This window comes from Anarhichas minor, unplaced genomic scaffold, assembly GCF_050575085.1.
Source record: "Anarhichas minor isolate MPS153535 unplaced genomic scaffold, ASM5057508v1 ptg000017l, whole genome shotgun sequence".
NCBI classification, from domain to species: Eukaryota; Metazoa; Chordata; class Actinopteri; order Perciformes; family Anarhichadidae; genus Anarhichas; species Anarhichas minor.
The window spans coordinates 10326415-10347380 of record NW_027466463.1 but is presented as its reverse complement, the minus strand read 5'-3'; the positions used below and the strand labels follow the sequence as shown (position 1 = coordinate 10347380).

The following is a 20966-nucleotide window of genomic DNA, read 5'->3' as shown; positions in this document are numbered from 1 at the left end:
AAGGTCAGAGGTCAACAAAGATTTCATCAGAGTTGCGTGGTATTAAGAAGAATATAAGTGGTGATGCTAATCGTCTTATCTATCCGGCAGAGATACTTTGCTTACCCAAAGATCTCTCATTCCAGCTCAGTGACCAAAGATGAGCTCATTATAATTCATCCTCAACCTGAAGCGCATGGACTAGATTTTAAAATTTAAAATTTCTTTGATCTAGTTGGATTAAAAAGGCTAATGAAGGGATTCCTTCTTTGTTCTTACACAACACTGTGTTCAGCCTATGTTCTCCCTCTCTCTCTCTCTCGCTCGATCTCTCTCTCTCTCTAATAATACACGCTTGGCCTGGATCTAGAATTGCTTATTTCTGGCTGTGTAAACTAGGCCACGGTTATATGGCACCTAGTAACCCCTGTGCCTTTTGCCCCCCTCCCCCCCCCCCCCCCCCAAAGCTTTTGGACCTGAAACATCTTCATATGAACTTCAGTGTTGTGGTGGCCCCCTGTCTGAGCGGGTGGGAGACCCCATGAGATGGTGACAATTCACTGATTGTTCGTCTCTGTCCAGATTATGTCACGGAATAAGCCTTTTTAAGGACTTAACTGTTTGGTAGTTTATTGCCTTTTTAACTGCAGCTGCATGTGGCCGCTCTGCACGGCCTCTTTTTAATTTCATTCTTTAACCTTGTAAGTAAGTTAAGTTCTTTTGTTGTTGTTGCTGGGACCAGATGAAAAGGGACACGGTGAACATGAGGCGAGAGTTTGCACAAAGCGACAAAAGAAGACAATGAAAGCAGTAATGTGGATAAATAAGCGGGGAACAGCCAGCAGCACAACTCTTAATTGCCAAGTAATTTAGCTATTTGCTGCTCTATTTGCTAAGATAGTCCTGTATCCCTCACCCTTTTGGCAGCCATCCCACTGCTCTCTCTTCATTATCGCTTTTTCGTCTTTTTGTCACACAGGGCTTCTTTCGGAGAAGCATCCAGAAGAACATGGTGTACACTTGTCACCGAGAGAAGAACTGCATCATCAACAAAGTCACCCGCAACCGCTGCCAGTACTGTCGGCTGCAGAAGTGCCTGGAAGTCGGGATGTCCAAGGAGTGTGAGTATAAAAGCTGTTACCCACAACTCCCTGCTCCTCCCACAAGGCTCTCCGGGGTCGAGCACAGACCTCGTCATAGTTGTTTAATCCCAGAGGGGTCGGCATGATTGTTACCACTGCAGGACGTCGGAAGCCGCCGCATTTGTCGACATTTGTTCCACGAGCAGCGTTCATTATTCATGCGCACACATATCGGCTTTTGGAGGTGACTCAAGTGTGACTGCACTGGGCGGAGACCGCATCCTGTCGGGTTTTTTTTTTGTCGTTTTTCTGAGAAAATCCTGTGAAATCAAAGCTGTTGTGATTAATTCCTCACACATTGATGCTTTTAGTTGATTTTTTTTTTCATTTTATTTCGAAGACGACATCCACCGTAAGAGCGAGACAAAGGGCAGCCGTGATGCAGACTGGCAATAACAGTCGGGGTGTCGCCAGGCTTGGCAGGACTCTGTGATGAATATGTTCTCACCTGCCGAGAGTGAAAGAGCAGGCGTCTGCTCCCATCATTGCACCCCGGGGGCTGTGTGAACACACACAAACACACACACACACACATACGCGCAGGCAGTCAGACTTGATAAAGTAATTGGAAGAGGTGTGACCGCAGAGAACTCAGAGGCCAGCAGGGTTTTCATACACTGCTATACACAAAGACACACACTTGCTATCATTTTACACATTGCCAGAATGTGTGTAGGGGACACGTTTGTAGTCGTGAACGCTGATCAATGCTTCGTAATAGAACATGTATTGTGAATAAGCATTATGCAGACAGAGAGTGTAGCAGCTCTCCTCCTCCCACAGGCTTGTTTAAGCTCACTCCACCATCCCTCCTGTCTTCCCAGCGCTATTTACCTCATCTTCCTGGTACAGCGAGTGCAGGGAGCACTCCCTATGCCTCAGCACTGTGGCTTACAGTAAAAGAAGTTATCCTCTGAGCTCCTTACCTTTGAATGGGGCCATTAATCATGGTTAGAAGGATCACAGCAGCCAGCTCTTTTAGACACACACACAAACGCACACAGCACATGCAGGAGCAATCTGCTGGAGTTAGAGAGCCATCTAGTGGTGAATAACGAGTACTGAACAAGTCAAAACCGCTAAAATGGTTTTCTGACTGGAATGGAGGCTTGACATTTTTTATTATCGGGTGGATTTGGAGGCACCCTTGCTCGGCCGCTTTTGGTTTGACAGCAATGCCTTTTTGTGACTGCGGTCATTTTGTGCGCCGATCGCTCGCCCTGTGTCCTCAGCAGTGACTTTGGAGAGAAGAACTGGTCTGGACTGGTGAGGAAGGAGAGGCCGGCCATCTGGGGCCAGCAGGGAGTCTCTCCGCCTCTCTCCTACACACACACACGAGAACACGCACACACGAAAATGCTTGCGCGTAATGTCATGCACACACTATCCAATTATGCACATGCAAGGTGACAAACACAAACCGATATGAACAGAAATGAGCTCGGACAGCTCCACTTACACACCATACACTCTCTGTCACACACACACACACACACTCACAGAAGGTGGACCCCCTGCTAGTACCGGGGGGGACGTCCGGGTGACCTTGTGTCCGTCGGCAGACAGCTCCAGACGACAGAGCCAGGCCCGCTGCCAGATGACAATGCCAAGCAAGATCGCGTCAGGACGAGGGAGGGAGGGAGGGAGGGAGGGAGGAAGGGGGGGGGGGGGGGGGGGGGTTTAGGAGCAAGTGGAGGATTACAAGAGAAACGCCTGTAAGCCTGGTGCCACGTTATCATCAACCTGACAGTGTGTGGTTAAGGAAGACCAAGACTTGTGGTCAAAATGAAGGTTAACGTTGGGGATTCAGGTCTCGGCCGATACTGTTTAATCAATAAGCTGTCTGCCTCACTGTATTCTTTTATGTGTAAGGCAGCATCAGGCTTGACTTAAGCATTGCTTTCCTAACAAATACATAGATATAAATGTACTGAATTATTTATTATTGAAATGGTATTGGTGTATCTCTAATTAACGTGCAATAAATCATGAAAGAAAATGAAGTCCGCAATCATATTAAGACGTTGAAATGTTACTACACATACGTTGCCCTTCGCCTATTTCAGTGATTCCCAACATGGGGTTCATACAATTCTGCAGCATAAAACATAACATTTCCCTTATTATGTTCTGTTTTTATAACTGGTTTTACCTCGTCAGGTCTCAAAAATATATTTTCTATACTATTTGAGAAGGTAAAAATCACTCTGCTTGTAATGCTGACAGCTTATAGAAATATGTACATTTTGATAAGAGGTAGAGAGTTGACTTTGCTAACTGTTTTATTTAATTAACCAGATAAAAAAATGTGAATGAGTGGAAGTAACTTTATTCCCACAACTGACGCTTCTCCATTTTACATCTTTTTTTAGTTTCTGGTTCAGCTGCACAATCCTCGAAAACTGCTATTTATGTTGGTGAGTTCCGACCAGTCACCTCCCTCCCTTTATCATCCCCTCCCCCTCACAAAGCTATCGCTCACATGTTCCTCGAGGAAGGTGTTATTCAGCGATAGAAAAAGGTAATAAAAGTAAAATAAGATGAAGCAAAGAATGATGGAGAACGGGAGGATAACATCAGCCAGAAAGGCAGGACAGTAGAGAAAGATGAAGGCTGTGAGAGGAAAGAGTATTGAAGTCAGTGTGTGAGTGAGAATGAAAATCTAGTGTTGAGAGAGCAGACGGGTGGGTGGGTGGGGGGGGGGGGGGTGAGAGAGAGGCTGGAGGACAGGGAGAGGGAGAAAGTTTCATCACTGTCGACGGTGGCTCTGCGCTACGAGCAGCGGGAGTAGGGGAGGGGGAGGGGGGGCATTGACATTTTTATCTTTCCATTGAATTTAATCTGTATGATGGACGAGCTGCCAGCGCTTTAATTTTCCTCACACGAATTATCCCTGTCTGCCCACCTCTCTCTGTCTTGTATACAGACACACACACACACACACACACACACACCGAGGCACTAACAGAAATTGTCCATTAACTGCACACTGCAGCTGAAATCCACGATGAGAACAAATGATTGAGTGATGGCTGTGTGTGTGTGTGTGTGTGTGCGTGTGCGTGTGTGTGTGCGTGCTGTCACAGTATTCTGTACACGTTACACACCGGCTCCTGTAAATCATTTTTTATGCAATGAACACGGAACCGCAAACAATCCAGGATGCAAGTTCCACCATTAGCATTCGTATTCTCATAATGCATTTCGAGGAAGATGCATCGCTTGAAGTTGGCACGCACGCACACAAACATCAAATGCACATTTGTGTCCACGCACACACACACACACACAATAAAAAACGCAAGACAGTATTTCTTCTTTCATTTTAGCTCCCCTGCTACAGTGGCCCCCCCCCCCCCCCCCCCCCAAGTGTTATTGCATGTGGCAATTCGCCATGACAGATCGTCAGTCGTGCCTAATAGTTCTTTAATGACTTCATTAAATTGTGTTGTGCGGCTTATGATTGTGCTGCCAATTTGTCAGCGCGGGTAATGTTTGGGCGCTAGGGATGCCCCACTTTTATTTGTGAATTAATTGGACATCGACTGCGTTGCGGCCCCTCCACCCCTCCCCTCATGGCAGGCGGCACACAGGTCCTCCAATCAGCGCCGCGAGCGAGGCCGGCCCAAATATGTTTCGGCACTTTACTACGGTTTTATGTAGCTGGCCTCAAAAGCCGGTGGTTGCTTAAGAGGGTGTTCCCTCTCTAATTAAGACATAATTAGCTCGTAGAAGTAAATGAAAGTGGGAAGCTTTTGCTTGCTTTTATTAACATAGTTTATAGGACTGTCTCATCATAACATATTTTATTATATGGGGGATCCACATGTGTTTTGGTGACTACACTAATCCACCCTATGAGTACCAATAAAACGCTGGCAAGAAATGCCGTGCCGTGCCGTGCACTGTCTGCACAGCAGGGTCTTCTTCATTTCTTGTTGTGCCGAGCAGCGCTTAGCAATAACATTGTGCAGCATCAGACTTCCAGCCCCCTCCTTCCCTCCATGTTCTCCCAGGCAGGGAGGCCTGTCTGCGGGCTGATGGATGAGCAGCAGCGACCGGGTAGTGCATCCCTCCCTGGCCCCCGGGCCATGCCCCTTCTGTCACAGACACTGATCTCCCATCAGCCCGAGCGCTCTCACCCTTAATGGTCAAGGTTAGGATTAAGACAGGGAAAATCTGATCTTAGGTCAGCTTGCTAGGGGGGCGAAATTCAGGTACCTGGAGGGGAGGTAGAGATTGCGAGAGCTGATTGAGATGACGAGGAAAGTGGGATGATTTAAAGCGCAAGAAATACAATTTTGGAAAGGGGAGATAGTGAGAATGAAATGAGAGGAGGAATAAGAGTTGTACAACCAAGAGAGAGAGAGGGAGAGAGAGGGAGAGAGACGTAAAAAAGAGAGAAAGCTGGAAGGTTTTTCTCCGGTATGGGCTGAGCAGCCGAGCCCTTTTAAAACCATTAGAGGCAGGATATTTGTCATATTATGTTATTAGATTAGCCGGGTCCCCTAATGAAAGCTGTGGCAATTCGTCAGCCTTATGGATGGCTCCATCCCCCACCACTATTTATCAACTCGCACCCCGTCTCACCCGGCCCACCCCCACCCTCAACACACACATACACAGCCCAGTCATAGCTAAACTGCACCCCAGCCTGGATGGGAGAAATGGATGGACTCTGTAATGGGATTCCAATGCTAAACACCCCGCCTGGTGTTTTTTTTATCATTTGGGGTGAGCACACTATTCTCAGCCAGATCGCCCAGAGGGAAAGCACATTGGATTATTTCAAGGTTTTTTTCTTTCCTCCCCTCCATTACCACGGCCCTTCTCCGTGGAGCCGTCTCACAACATTTATCTTGCAGCGTAGGATAAGAGAAGGGACGCTGCGGTCGCTGCTGCTGTTTGCTGCAGACGGAGCGTCCTTTCGTGCCGAGGAAGCATGTTGCAACACGTTCTCAAGCAATATGTACAGATTGAATTGATGAAGGCCGTACAAGTTTGGTTTCTACAGCGAGTTTCTAAAAATGTAGCTGAGATACAGGAGGAAAACTCTATTTAAGATAGTGAAAAGTTTGTCAAATAAGCTTGTGTAAAGCTTAAATTTGTCACTGCTTGTCATTGTTTTTATGTTGTTTTTTTAACACAAATAGTAATCTTTCCTTCTGCCTCTCTCGTTTAATCCCTGTAGCAGTAAGGAATGACCGGAATAAGAAGAAAAAGGATGAGAAGAAACAAGAGTGCACAGAGAGCTACGTGCTTAGTCCCGAAACAGAGCGGATGATCGACCGGGTTCGCAAGGCCCACAAAGAAACGTTCCCGTCTCTCTGCCAGCTGGGCAAATACACTACGGTTAGTAGCATGACACCGTACATTTGTTCACCTTTTGTTAGCTGCAGTTTATTTTCACCTGCACTCATTGTATTCATCTGGAAATATCTAAAAAAAAAATGTTGCTCACCTCTCCCCCTCCTTCCAGACTAACAGCTCGGAACGACGTGTATCTTTGGACGTAGACCTCTGGGACAAGTTCAGCGAACTCTCCACCAAGTGCATCATCAAGACGGTGGAGTTTGCTAAGCAGCTGCCCGGATTCACAACGCTCACCATCGCTGACCAGATCACTCTGCTCAAATCCGCCTGTCTGGACATCCTGGTAAGAACAGCAGCCCGCCATATCTTTATTTCTTCTCCACAGAATGGAACTGAACTGATAAAAGGAGAGGACTTTCTAACCAATGTCCCCGTTCTGTCTCCGCCGTCACCAGATACTCCGGATCTGTACACGCTACACACCGGAGCAAGACACCATGACTTTCTCAGATGGACTCACGCTAAACCGAACCCAGATGCACAACGCCGGCTTCGGTCCCCTTACCGACCTGGTTTTCGCCTTTGCCAACCAGCTCCTTCCTCTGGAGATGGACGATGCGGAGACGGGGCTGCTCAGCGCCATCTGTTTGCTGTGTGGAGGCAAGTCACCTCGAAACTTACCGAACATTCTCTTTGCCAACTGAAATTCCAGATCATAGCTTTAATGAGCTGATAAGAAATAACAGTAGGGTGGCCCTGCTGGGCTCTTTCATTGAGCACCACCTAGTGGCGGACTGTGAGTATGACAGTAGTACATCACTGACACATTTGTTTCTGTGTGTTTCTCCACAGATCGTCAGGACTTGGAACAGGCAGAGAAGGTGGACGTCCTGCAGGAGCCCCTCCTGGAGGCGCTGAAGATTTACGTGAGGAGGAGGAGGCCCCACAAACCGCACATGTTCCCCAAGATGCTGATGAAGATCACTGATCTGAGAAGCATCAGCGCTAAAGGTCTGTGGTGCTCACTAGTCACTAAGTGTTTGTATGTGAAGAATGCTAAAAGATTAGTTGATTAAATGATTGCTCATGTCATATTGATGTTGTGTTTAAGAGAAAGAATGACTTGAATGAATACCTAAAATGTATTTAGTCAGATCTATGGTAGCTTACGTTTCTCTGTCTCTCTCTCTCTCTCTCTCTCTCTCTCTCTCTCTCTCTCTCGCTGCAGGAGCTGAGCGCGTCATCACCCTGAAGATGGAGATCCCCGGCTCCATGCCCCCTCTCATCCAGGAGATGCTGGAGAACTCGGAGGGCCTGGACAGCGGTGCCGCAGGCGGCCGGCCCAGTGGTGCCCCCCCGGGCAGCTGCAGCCCCAGTCTGTCCCCTAGCTCTGCCCAAAGCAGTCCGGCCACACAATCGCCGTAGTAGCGGCCCACCTTTTTATTATTCCTCACGATGCCCTCTGTGTCCTCCCTCGGCGTTCTAAAGAGGAAAAGAGGAGGGGGCCAAGGAGTGTGGGGGGGGGGGGGGGGCCTTGCCCCTGACTGCTGAACTCAGGAGACTAGCAGACCCAACCTCCTCCTCTCTCACGACACAAGTCCCCACCTCCTGATCTGCTTCCCCTCACTGTGGAGCACCTTCCTGGTGTGAGGGGAGGTGAGGCCGGGGCAGGCCGGGGCAACAGTATGCCTCTGAGAGACCACACCGTAAACACTGCTGATGACTCCTCCCGCGTCTCCCTCCACTCTGCCCCTCCACTGCTGCGCCTCCTTTCGCCACCTTTTCCCCAAAAAAGACTAATGGAAACAAATCTGGGATGCAGTGGTGACCAGTTTCGATTGGAACTGAGAGTGGGCGGGGCATCGTGGGACAAATATATGATCAAGGACAATGCATACAGACTGACTTGACAAACACCAGACACTTTTCTTTTGTTGTACTCTGAGGCAGACTGCAAGCTTGGGACTTGTCAAAAGACCCCCCCCCCCCCCTCCTCAAAGACTCTGGGTCTTTTCTCTTTTTCCAACTTCAAAAAAAACAGATTTCGTACAAAAGATATATAAATATATATAGAAAGTTAAGGAACTATTGTGATTGCCATGTCCAGAACAGAATGGCAGGTTGAAATGAGGACATGTTTTCTGAGATTAGAAATTGTTGTATTCCTCCACCGTTTGAATCTTGTCATACCCATCGAGAGTATTGAGAGAGACCTTTCAGTTTGATCACATTTGTACATTATTCCAATTAACGAAAAGCAAAAGATGTTGACATTTCTCTCCAGTCTACACACGCAAACAAACAAACAAGACACACACACACACACACACACACACACACACACACACACACACACACACACACACAAATGTGCACAGAAAACAAGTCGCAATGAATATCACCCACTATTCCAGGTTGGATTTGTTTTCCTTTTTTTCCTGTTTTTGTTTTTTTTTTGCTTCCAAGATGATGGAATAAAATGATTGTATGAACTTGGTTGTATGATATGGTCACAGGTCCTTTCAAGAAATCAAATTAATGAAGATTCATTATTAAGGTGTATTTTAAGTAGCCTTTGAGTTTGTGTATATAAGCTTTATTCATTTCTGTAAAACTATGAAGAGTTTTTTTAGGCTTCACCTGATTATTATTATTTTTATTTTTTAAAGAATACCATCTATGTGTTTTGTTTCTAGGTTTGTGATGCAAGAAAAGACATTTTGAGCACATTTTACTGAAGGAAGTTCTTTCATGTGTTGTGTCCTACTAAATACTGGACAGACCCTTAACCAATCACTGGCTGTTCACAATGTGGCTTTCACAGACAATTTCAACCCCCCCCCCCGTCCCCCCCCCTTCACTTTTAAAAAGTGTTTTTACATACAGTAGAATGACAAAGTAGCACTCCAGTCGGGGCATAGCTTTTTTTGGGGCCATGTTAGCAGAAAGAGATGGTGTTTCTGAGAAATGGTGAGCCAGACGGCACTTGTAGCCTGCCAGGTCCAAGTGAGCCGCAGCAGCTCCGCCTCAAAGAGAATTAAAATGTGAAGAAAGGTGTACATACACACTGTATTAAACACACGGGATTCTCAGAAGTCTCTGAATGGATCAATAATCTGTCGTGGATGGGAAAAGGCTAGATTGTAGTGATGCCTCTGCTCTTGTCAGTCGTCAAGGCAAGTGAAGGTCCCAAATGTGATGTCTGTCAACTAAGTCCTCACAACCCCCCCCCCCCCCCCCCCCCCCTCCCCCCCCTCCCCTGGTAACCTGTGGTAGAAACGAATATGTGACTTTTTTCCAGAGCAACCTCGCACCCTGTGACTCACTTTACGCCAAAACGCCTTCACCGTTAACACACACGTTTCACCTAGACCATCGTTACTGTACACACGCCAATGTCTCAGGAAGGAATCATTTTGTGTGCTTGGCCTGTTCTATGTCCTGTGCTGCACCCCCCCTAACCCTCCACAGATGCACACACACACACACACACACTTCTGCTACTGAGCCCCTGAATTTTTCTTCAGTCACTCATTTTTTTTTTGTTTGGCCTGGCAGACCAGGACTTGTGCAGAGAGACACTTACCCTGAGCCTGCAACATTACGACATAGGATGCCAGTGTGGAGTCTCTCCGAGTCGTTTCATGTGTTCTTTTTATTTGTACGGTCAAAGCTGCTTTCATCATTAAGGACTGTCCACAACAGCGCACAACTTTTCCCTCCACAGCTAATCTGGAATAGCAACGGACACACCGTCAGTTTGAGAATTATGGAGTATGTTGCAATTTTGTCAAGATTATCAAGCGACTTTGAAAAAAAAAAAAAAAAAGAAAACAAAAAAAAAGATACAAAAATTAAAACATTTAATATTAAATGAGTTTGTGTTGTTAGCGTGTGTCATTCTTTTCATTCACATGCCACAGGCGTGTCCTAAGTATGTTTTCATGCATCATACATGTCACTTGTTCACTCTCTCTGAAGCCTTGGAGCAATATAGCAACACATTGAAGAGATGAATAACGAGGGTTAACAGCACAATCTTAACTTCTATATTTAGTGTTGCACATTTGCCATCACCCACTGAATAAATACCATCATGACAGTGACCTCAATCGAAATCAGCATGAACGTAGGTTAACGTGAAACTTTGTAACTTTTGAAGAAGAGGTAACGTCTTTTAAAAGAGTGAGTTTGCAGACAGTTTTAGCAATTACCATTACCCTGTAATTGCCATTTGAGCAACATGTACACAGACTCAGTTTTACAAGAATACAATAGAATGTATAGGAAAAAATGACATCAGAAACTGTACATCCAGGACCAGTCCTGGGCTGGATTAACAGCTGTACTGTGTAGATATAGTGCACAGTACATTATTGATTATTTTTGGAATATGTTGTGCTCTCTGGAGTTGGTTGCAAGGCGAAGACAACGCAATCATCAAATTGTTACTTGATGGTGTGGATTAGACCCAAGCAGACAAATCGGTACTTGACTTTACGCCTGTAATGGATTACTTCAAAAGTAGTTGGCACACCTAATCTGACAACCACTGTCTATAATCACAATGACAGTGCAAACACACTGCATGCATTGCACAAAAAATAGGAAAATTAATCATTTGTTCTCCCATTATCTGTTTATTAACAGACTTATTTTGGGAGCATGTAATTGCAAGTATGCGCGCCTATAAGCATTTTTCACCAAAATGTCAAAATCTTACAGCAGAAATTCGGAGCTGCCACTAATGACATTAATGATGGCTCTGTTCCATTTAGGTGTTTCAGTGAGCCCAACCAATAAACCAGTAGGCTATACATAATACCACGGCCCTTCAACTTGAACACTTTATTGAAAAACAGCCCTCATTGATATTATTAATTACACTTGTTTTTTTCTGCAATGTAATGTCAAAGTTCCTTGTGTGAAAACAGTCCGTTATGATTATGTACAACAAATACAGTACTATAAATAATAGCTACTCAATACTTTGATATCATGTATGTTGAACCCATGAAACAGAAGATCCATTCTAGTCTGTTGACGTTCATGAAAAACCTCGATAAAAAAATATATGTTTCCAACATCAGAAGTGCCTAAAGCTTCAGCACGGACCAGTCTATGCCCTGGAGAAACCTTATGCCCCTCCCTCTTGTCGAATAGTGACGTTTCAACCAATCACAATCCTTCGCGCGGAATTTCAAACATTTTCAAATCAGATTCCCTTTACCGAAGTAAGATTGTTCCGCCAAATTCGTAAACAAAATAGTCCCTTTCATGTAAACTCAGGTTAAATGTTATGCTGGGAACGAAAAAGTGTGAAATATAGTAACGTAAAACCCAACTATTGTTTGTATCCCAAAACATAAGTTAACCGTTGTATTTTTTGAGGCTACTGTGTGTTTGTAGTGTGGCGGAGTGATACCACGGCGTGTATCTGGAAGCGGCGAGTAAAGCCAAGGGACGTATGTACAAGGTAGCATACGTTAGCCATTCGTCTTAGGGCATGGTAGGATATCAATAGTACGTTTAGTCTGATATGATACCGTAGTAAAACTACTCTTTGTCACATCCTGGTCGATGTTTATGGACTGCCAGAAGTTGACATTTCTTTGAGCGGACTTCCAGGTAAGGTAAGACTAAAACACCAAACGTTACTAATGTGTTTCATCGTGTAGTTAAATCTTAGGCCATATAACGTTCGTCGATTGTAGCTAGTTTAGCGTTACACGCCTAGTTAAAAAACGTATGTTGTTTAGTATTAGTTAGTAGACATCGATTTCCGACTTAACTCTAACATTGCCATCGTGGCGACGTTGCACGTGGGGTTTCGCAGTATTGCCAGCAGTGTGTTTTAACTTCACCTTACGCTAACTACGACCCGCTGACGAGTTATTTAAAAGTGAACCATAACGTTGGACAAAACGTTATTAGCTAACGTTAAATTGCTAAAGATATCTTTAAGCATATCGATGATGTTTTGTCGCAGACAGTAGGCCTTCCTTTGCTTGCATGTTTCTGGAAGGCTTCTTCCTAACGACAAAACGCTATTCTCCAATAAAACAGTTAAATAAGTTGACCTGACGTCGCTGTTGTTAAAGGACTTGGCCCAGTCGTGACACTAGTGTTTGCTCGTGTTCCCAGGTAACGTTACGAAAATGCCATTGCATGGGAAGATAGTGGTGATCAAGAGGACTGGAGGAGATGGCACCGAGTTTCCTCTTACTGCCGCATGCTTGTTTGGAAGGTGAGTTTACTAAAATCGCATTTGGGGGATATAATGTTAGATCGTCATGTGTAACTTCAGTTATTTCAGATTAAACCTCCTTTCGTTTCCTGTGTTTAATTCTAATTGCACTAGCTTTGTTTTTTATCGTAAGATGTATATGTTAACTACAATAACGCATGCTAAAAGAAACCACGTTATCTCGGAGCCAGCATGTACTATGTGTAGCCATGTTGAGCCGTGCTATTGAGCCCCTTGTGGCCTGGAGGCGGGACATCTGCTGATGACGTCAGAATCTGGTCTTGCACCAAAGTAAACTTCCTCCTCACTCCTCATATATTCAAACCTCCACGTGCACTTAACTTCTAGACCACGGGACGTGTAATTAGCTATTGGTGAACATGAACCACTTACATTTCAGCTGACACGTCTCTTTTATTCACACATTTGTTTCTTTGTGATCTTACAGGAAGCCCGACTGCGATATCCGTATTCAGCTTCCCCAAGTCTCCAAGGAGCATTGCCGAATTGACTTCAATGAAAATAAAGAGGTAACGACACATTTTGAACGTGACTACATTAACGTGTTTCAACTTAGTAGGATGTCTATGATAATACGGAATCGTTACTGAATAGTCACATCGATCGTACTGTGGTCATCCCAATGTTAATTTTGTAGATGCTTGAATCACTTGTGCATTCACTGCGGGGGGGGGGGATTGTGATAGAAGTAGAAGCCTGGCTGACACTGGTACTCTGCTTTAACAGACTGTGTTTATGGTGACCCTTATGTTTGTCTCTCCCAGATCATTTTGACAAATTTGAGCTCGGCGAATCCAACCCTTGTCAACGGAGAGGTTTTGCAGCAATCTGAGCGTCTGAAGCACGGAGATGTGATAACTGTTATTGATCGTTCTTTCAGGTGAGTGCGACGGGAACATTTCGTTGCCTTCCATAGTCACCGAATGAGTTTGTTTATGTCATTTGCACTTAAGTACTATGATCTTCGAGAGCATCCTTTTATTAATTATCATTATTTATTTATTTATTTATTTATTGAAGCTGTATTTGTACCGTGGTAGACTTTATAGAGAAATGATCGTGCAATATATTTAAATCCACAATCAGTTGCTGCTACACTTTGCACCGCGTGTTTACTGCCCACGGAACAGACGTCACTTCATCTGAATTTCCACATCTACTCGGTTAACTGAACGATGTGAGCATAAGCTGCTACCACCAGACCTCACACCATTTTAATATCCATAATCAACGTGCTGTTTAATTATATCTCTCACCACCAGCTCTTTCTATTTCTCTACAAGAGTTTTACAGTTATGTGTTCCCATATTTACCATTTGTTCCTCTTGACGGTTCCACCTCTCCTCATATGTGCCCATTAGAGCTAAGTACAGGCAGGCTGTATTTAAACGGCACGCGTTATTTTGGGAAATGGGAATCCCATGGTCTCGTTTCCCAAAATGTTACCACTTTCACGAGGTCGTACTTACATTTTGTTGCCGATTTGTCATTTCAGGTTTGAGTACCCTCCACCACCCACGCCGAAGAAGAGGTCTTCCATAGGAGGCAAAACTGAAACCCTCAAAGTAATCATCCCATTATTTATCTCTCGTCACTAGAGCAGTGCAGCCTTCCTGATGTCTTGAGTTGCCTACTACTGATCATTTGATTCTTATACATGTGTTAACAAAAGTGTCTCTTGTCTAGGTTCTTCAAAATCAACATGTGGGGGACACAGTTTCCACTGAAACTGGAGAAAAAGTGTCCACAGGTGAGATGGTGATTTTCCTGAATTAGAGATTTGAGAGTTTAATATTTGAAGATAATGTTGCACAATTAACAGTCAGTGTGCATTCCCAGAATTAGTATTTCTGTTGCAGGTTATTAAATATGATAGAATACAAGTTAAAGGGATTTTGGTTCCTGTATTTATTTTTTTCTCTCGTCTAACACTGTTTTGTTGTTTCTTCTCATTGTAAGACCCTCATCTTAAAGATGGAACTAACCATGAAAACATCCAGCGACCCCTGGAGAAAACTGTGGAGATGGAGACCAAGGAGGGTGAAGGCCTGCAGCAAAGCAAGGCGGCCTCCCCCTTCAACAATCTGTATCAAATGATCAAAAAGTCCCTGGATGTCAAGACCCCTCGGAAATCATCTGCCAGTGTGCTTCAAACGCCTACCTCGAGGTTTTGCACTCCAAAACCTGCTTCAGTCAGGAAAAATGATGGAAACCTCGTCATTTCCACAGAAGACCACATCACTCCTAAGAAGGATGAAGCTAAAGTCTCTTCTGTCGCTGATGAAGCTAAGCCGGAGGCTGGAAACGTAAGTAACGGGACCCCAAAGTCTGTGAAGAAGCAGAGGAGGTCCGTCCAGGTTCCTTCCCCTGAGATGGCCAGACCGGAGGTTCAAGAAGCTGAAAATGCTGCCGGGTCTGAAGCGACTTCCCCCCAGAAGAGAATCCGTACACCTCCCAAGAGGTTTACTGTAGAGCAAATTTCTGCAACGCCCAAATCACCCGTGAGACGGATAAGCAAAGATGCCAAACCAGCAGAGACGAAGGAACAAGAAGAGGAAGCGGTTACTTCTCCCAAAACGGAGCGTCTTCGAAAGGCATCACCAAGGAACTCCGGGAAAGGTGAGAGACTGTAGTACTATAGTTTCTCTTTGTTAACCCAATCACAGTAATTATTCCAGCACGGTATGTTCACGTGTTTGGTTGTTATTGACACACAATCATGTTTTCAATTCATTTCTTAGTGAAAGAGACGTCCAAGAAGCGTAAAAGCGAAGAACTTGGGGCCGACCTTCTCACGTCCCAGATGAAGAAGAAACGGGTTTCCTTCGGAGGTTCTCTGTGTCCCGAATTATTTGACAAACGTCTGCCGCCCAACTCTCCGCTACGCAAAGGGGCCGATCCGCGCAGGAGTCTGTGTGTGACTAAACCCGTACAGTCACTCCTGCGACGAGCATCAGCCATTGGCTTGCTTCAGGTGAGACTTAAGTGGAGAATGATGACTCAAATAGTTTGAACTGACGCGTATAAATGTTATCCATCCTATAATTCTATTTAAAATGGAATCTTTGTTTTTTGCAGGACAAGAAGACTCCAACAACTGGAAGGGGACGGTCTCCCACTGTGCAAGGGCGCTTTTCTGTGTCCCACATTGACACACCATCTCCAGTTGCAGAAGATGCCTTTACTGAACAGGTGTCTTTAGTCACTGCAACTCACCTGAGGAGGACGTGCACCTCACGGGAGGCTCCAAGTCTGGCAAAAGTAATGCGCAGAAGAAGTGGCATTTCACGGGCCTCTATGAAAGGTATGTTAGACCCTGAAATGCTTAATACGTCTCTTACGTGAGGATTGTTGTCTTTGTTCCTTGCACTGTATCATCAATAGAAAACTTCAGTTCCAAAAATGTCAGTGGTGTCCTGAAAGCCATTCAACTTCCATGTTTGCCGTTCAGTTTTATCACATTCATCAGATGTTATTTCATCTGTCTGTCATTTATTATTATGAAATAAAAACCGTTCACAGACAATGCGGTCGATGTCTGATGTATGTTAATATTTTTTTTAACTTTTTGTATCTTTACAGTCAAAAATTGGGCAGAAATTGTGAGATTTGGGCAAACTAAGGCTCAAGTGGCTCCAGCTAAAAAAACGGTCGCCAAAAAGACAACGAAGAAGGCTGTCTCCAAACCACAGGTAAAGTACGACACACTGAGGATTACATGGTACATTAACGTCATTGTAACAACTACAACCGTAACTTGTTGGACCTATTGTTATACTCAAAGGGCACGCTGCATGTCAACTGTTACTGTAGTATGTGTATGTCGTTGTGTGATGTTGGCATAACACTACAGAGACGATGTCTTTCTCGATCTCCTCAGACCCCTGTGAGAAACCTCGACAGCCATGTCAGCACTGGGCATGCCGATTCCCCCGTTACCATCGTGGTGGGCAGAGCGCACAAACAAAAAGTCGTACAGCCAACTGGTGCCGCCCCGAAACTGGTCCCCAATATCGCTCTCTTTAAAAAGAACACGAAGACGGGCGAGGACGTGACAGGTAATTGACTATTTGTCATCCCAACTAATGGGAAGGATTTTAATTTTTCTGGTAATGTAATTTGGACTTTCAATATTGTACCTGCTTATGTTGTGTGTTGTGTTTTCAGGAATCTCTGAGATGTTGAAAACCCCTGCAAGTGAACAGAGGACGAGATCTGTGATCGATGAGAACGACGCCCCAAAGACACTGGTGGGGGGTCTGGGCACGTCTGTGGTGGAACCGTCAGTGTTGAACACACCGGAGGAGACAGGTAGAGTCTGGTGGTGTTAGGGATTATAGGAGAGAGCTGAAGCATAATCGCTGAGTCTAAGAAGTTTGTCAGGTTAAGCCAGTTGGGTAATTGAATGTTAAATGTTTTGCAGGTGAAATGATGGTGTCTCCGCTGAGTGTTTCATCTACAGTAAAAGACAGAAGCTACAACAGCGAGGCGGTCCAACGCCTCTTTGTAAATGACCAAGAAGCCAGCGTCGTTGGCGCCGCCCCCGCCGTGGAGGATTCTAGCGAACAGCAGCGCCCAGATGTGAAGACCACGTCTGTAGCGACTCCCAAACAGAAGCCAGAGTTACCGGAATGTCTCACTGGAGTGAAGAGGATGATGAAGACGCCAAGACAGAAAGCGGAGCCTATCGAGGACCTGAGAGGGAAGCTTTTGAAGACTCCTAAGCAGAAGCCGGAAAACCAGGAGTGTCTCACTGGAGTGAAGAGCATGATGGCGACCCCAAGACGGGAGGCTGAACCTGTAGAGGACATCAAAGTGGAACTTCTGACCACTCCCAAACAGAAGCCTGAACAACAAGAGGGCCTCACTGAAGTTAAGAGAATTTGTGAGACTCCACAACCGGAGGTTGAGCTTCTTGAAGACGATGGAAAACCTGTGGAAGCTCCCAAAGCTCTAGAGGCGAGTGAGGTACTCGTGAAGACACCAGCACGCGTGCAAGAATCAGAAGAGCTCTCTGAAATCAGAGACCTGACAGCCCCAAAGAGCTCCCCATTGGTGTGTCTCACAGATGGCAAGAGAATAGCAAAGACCCCCAAGGAGAAAAGTGCTCCAGTGGAAGATGTGGTTGGTGTGAAGAGGCTCGTGAAATCTCCCAGAGTAAAGGCCCAACCAGTGGAGGAGAACTTCGGTATTGAGAGACTTGTGAAAACGCCGAGGCTGAGCGCTGATGCACCGGTGGAAGACGTTGAGGGAGTTCAAGAGCTAGTCTTTGCCCTCGAGGAGCCAACAGATGTGATTGATGTTCCCCAAGATGACAAAGATACGGGTATGTTGACTAATTGTCTCTTTTCATTGGTTAATGCTAAATATTAGTTATAAGTAGATTATATAAAACATGAGAACATGAACTCTGAGAGATGTTTTCTGAAATGTTGTGGAAAGTCTGCTCTAAAAACACAATGGGGTTTTAATATAAAGTCATTTTCGTCCTAATAGAAGTAGACAGTCTGACAAAACATACTTCATTAAAAACCTGATGCAAATATTAAAAAAAATCCCACCGCTACTTCTCCTCGTATTCGTCTCTCTTTAATCTGTATATTTTTTTGTCTTATTCTAGAAGCCGATGCAAATGAAGTTGTCGCTGATTTAGAGGAGTTGCCAAGTGGACATGATGATAATGAACCATCGGATGCTGTAGAAACCATCTCTCAGGCAGCTGTAGATGAGAATCTATGTGTGGAAAAACCCACAGTGGACACGGATGAGAAGTTATCTGAGGAACAACCTGAAGTGGAAGCTGCTGCTATCAAAGTCACAGAAATGGAAACGACTGCCACACACCCTGACCATGAGAAGTCTGTTTTAGACAGCACGCTTAAAACGGTCGAATGTCTTGCAGCTGATGCAGCAGAGATCTGTGACGAAGCTGTCGTCTCTGCTCCAGTCAGAGGAAGAAGAGGGAAGAAAACCGAAGCTACAGCACCGCCCGCTGTTAGACAGTCAAGAGGCAGAAATGCAAAGTCTCAAGAAAGCCCTGCTGAGGATCAACCTGAAATGGCCCCATCTGTTACTGTAGACGCTCAACCTCAGAAGTCCATTCCTGCTCTTGAAAAACCCAAAAGGGTGAGAAAGCCAAAACCTGATGCTGTTGAACAAAACGAGGTGGCAGAAGACTCCGTTGTCGCTGTGGAGACCAAGCGGCAGCCTCAGCCTCCAGTCAGGGCTAAGAGAGGAAGAACTGCTAAACAGGAAGAAGAAAAGCTAGAGTCTACATCAGCTGAGACTGTCAACCATGAAGCCAGCGGCAGTGCAGCGCCCCTGGAGAAGGCTGTGTTGAAGCCCAAGCGAGGGAGAAAAGCTAAACAACCTGAAGAATCGGTGGCGGAGCAGCAAGATGTGTCTACTTCTCACAGTGAGGATGTTCCTCAAGCTGACACGACAAAAGGTATGCCAACTGTCCTGTGTGTTTCTGCTGTCATGTTATTGGTTTCATCTGAATCACTTAAAAACAGTTTCTGAGTCCGTGCAACACATGTAAAAGTGAGGGAATATGTTAAATGAGTTTTCTCCTGTTTTAAAAGCAGATGCCATGGAAACTGCGCCTGTAACTGAGAGTCTACCTGAAGAAGAAACGGCAACGAGCAAAGTCCCAGAAATGGATGCAGCCGTTCAGAAGAGATCTGGTCGAGGCAGAAAGGTGAAGCCGGTGGAGTCCAACTCCGCTGAGGAGAAACAGGAGGCAGCAGAGATCTGTGACGAAGCTGTCGTCTCTGCTCCAGTCAGAGGAAGAAGAGGGAAGAAAACTGCAGACGCTCAACCTCAGAAGTCAATTCCTGCTCTTGAAAAACCCAAAAGAGTGAGAAAGCCAAAACCTGATGCTGTTGAACAAAACGAGGTGGCAGAAGACTCCGTTGTTGCTGTGGAGACCAAGCAGCAGCCTCAGCCTCCAGTCAGGGCTAAGAGAGGAAGAACTGCTAAACAGGAAGAAGAAAAGCTAGAGTCTACATCAGCTGAGACTACTAAATCCCAGGAACCGGCTAAAAAATTAAAAAGAACCAGGAAGGCAGAGCAAGACCATGTAGAACCAAGAGAAGAAGCCATTGAAATGGTTGTCCCAGAGGAGGCTGAAGCTCCACTTGTTGCTGAGCCAGTGAAGATGAGTGAAGAGGCTGCAAAACCCAAGAGAGGACGTAAAGCCGCTGAGGTCAGTTCCACAGACAAAGTTAAACGCGGTACGAGAGGAAAACGAGTTACTGAAGAGGGTGGAGTCACTTCTGTACCAGAGGAGGAGGCTGAAGAGAAGAATACTTCTGAGCCAGCCGCTCCAGTCATGAAACAGAGCAGGGCAAGGGGGACAAAGACTTCCATAAAAAACGAGGTTTCACAAGCCGTTCCAGCCAAGAGAGCCCGTCGAGGTGCAGCTGCCCTTGAGGAGACTAATGCAGAAGCCACAGTCCAGGTTTCAGAGCCTGTGTCGACTTCAGTAGAACCAGCCAGAAGAGGCAGACGGGCAGCAGCAAAGCCTGCAGCGAGTAAAGCCACGGTGACCAGTGAGCAGGCAGAGCCCGCTGAAGACTTGAGCAAGGCCGTCGTAGAAGACACAAAAAGAGCCGTCACGTGGCAAGAAGAGTTTGAAGTCTTCCAAATTCCAAAAGTAACACCTGTGAAGGCAGTCCGAGGTAGAAAGTCCAAACTTGGAGGCCAAGTCGTCGCAGAAAGCAAAACCGTTCCAAAGGCTGCTGACAGAACTGAAGAGGAGGATCTCTCAGACAAGGTTGTAGAAGCTCAGCCGGTCAAGAGAACCAGGAGAGGGCCAAAGGTCGCCGATGTAACAGCTGACGAAGCCGAGTCCACAAGCCAGGTTGAAAGTGTTGAGGCACCGCCCAAAACCCGAAGAGGAAGAGCAGCAAAGAAATAAAGCATTTGTATATTTTGTTCATCCTAAAGCCTTTCCCCTCTTTAAACCGGTCTTTTTATTAGATTGTTTAGCATTTTAGAAAGTAGTTTTATAGACTGAAAATTAAGCACTGCTTTTTTTTCTCCAATACAGCAGGGAATCTTGTTAAACCATTTTTTTCTACGAAGCTGTGTTTTTCATTGGTTTTACAAATATCTTTATGGTGAAAAAAGTAATTATTAAATTGTTTTTGGGAAAATCAAAAAATTGACTGTCTGTTTTTATTTTTTTTGTTCAAATATTTATTTGGTGTTCTGTGGATCTTCATGTGTGGTTATAGTGACTAAGATAAGAATTCACCAAA

The 20966-nt window shown here is 45.3% G+C and overlaps 2 protein-coding genes across 9 annotated transcripts in view; both read left to right on the top strand.

Annotated features, from left to right (window-relative positions):
* raraa (retinoic acid receptor, alpha a) overlaps positions 1–10324 on the top strand; it is a 127699-nt gene extending 117375 nt beyond the window's left edge. For 3 of the 6 annotated variants that reach the window (XM_076093452.1, XM_076093451.1, XM_076093450.1), the window contains 7 exons: positions 959–1100; positions 3494–3538; positions 6313–6473; positions 6601–6777; positions 6890–7094; positions 7287–7445; positions 7663–10324. In XM_076093452.1, the coding sequence (XP_075949567.1) occupies positions 959–1100; positions 3494–3538; positions 6313–6473; positions 6601–6777; positions 6890–7094; positions 7287–7445; positions 7663–7859 (1086 nt within the window). In that variant the 3' untranslated portion in view covers positions 7860–10324. The remainder of the gene's footprint in view (positions 1–958; positions 1101–3493; positions 3539–6312; positions 6474–6600; positions 6778–6889; positions 7095–7286; positions 7446–7662) is intronic. The other 3 variants (XM_076093455.1, XM_076093453.1, XM_076093454.1) reach the window with 2 other exon arrangements.
* Positions 10325–11909: 1585 nt separating this feature from the next.
* mki67 (marker of proliferation Ki-67) lies at positions 11910–20869 on the top strand. Of its 3 annotated transcripts, none has more exons than XM_076093443.1 (15): positions 11910–12062; positions 12579–12681; positions 13130–13211; positions 13467–13582; positions 14198–14267; positions 14389–14452; positions 14662–15321; positions 15444–15676; positions 15781–16006; positions 16285–16394; positions 16583–16760; positions 16870–17013; positions 17126–18028; positions 18323–19150; positions 19287–20869. In XM_076093443.1, exons 2-15 carry the CDS (start codon positions 12593–12595, stop codon positions 20621–20623), a joined length of 5040 nt encoding a protein of 1679 aa, XP_075949558.1. In that variant the 5' UTR covers positions 11910–12062; positions 12579–12592; the 3' UTR covers positions 20624–20869. The 3 variants fall into 3 exon arrangements, with proteins under 3 accessions (XP_075949558.1, XP_075949557.1, XP_075949559.1); XM_076093442.1 differs by having other exon boundaries at positions 11912–12067; XM_076093444.1 differs by having other exon boundaries at positions 11913–12067; positions 19290–20869.
* The last annotated feature ends 97 nt before the right edge of the window (positions 20870–20966 follow it).

What these genes read in the sequence shown, in the direction of transcription:
- mki67 (XM_076093443.1), top strand. Translation starts at nt 12,593, where the DNA reads ATGCCATTGCATGGGAAGATAGTGGTGATCAAGAGGACTGGAGGAGAT. An exon ending in GCCGCATGCTTGTTTGGAAG is followed by an intron (nt 12,682 to 13,129) that starts GTGAGTTTACTA and finishes GTGATCTTACAG; the next exon opens with GAAGCCCGACTGCGATATCC. An exon ending in ACCAAGGAACTCCGGGAAAG is followed by an intron (nt 15,322 to 15,443) that starts GTGAGAGACTGT and finishes TTCATTTCTTAG; the next exon opens with TGAAAGAGACGTCCAAGAAG.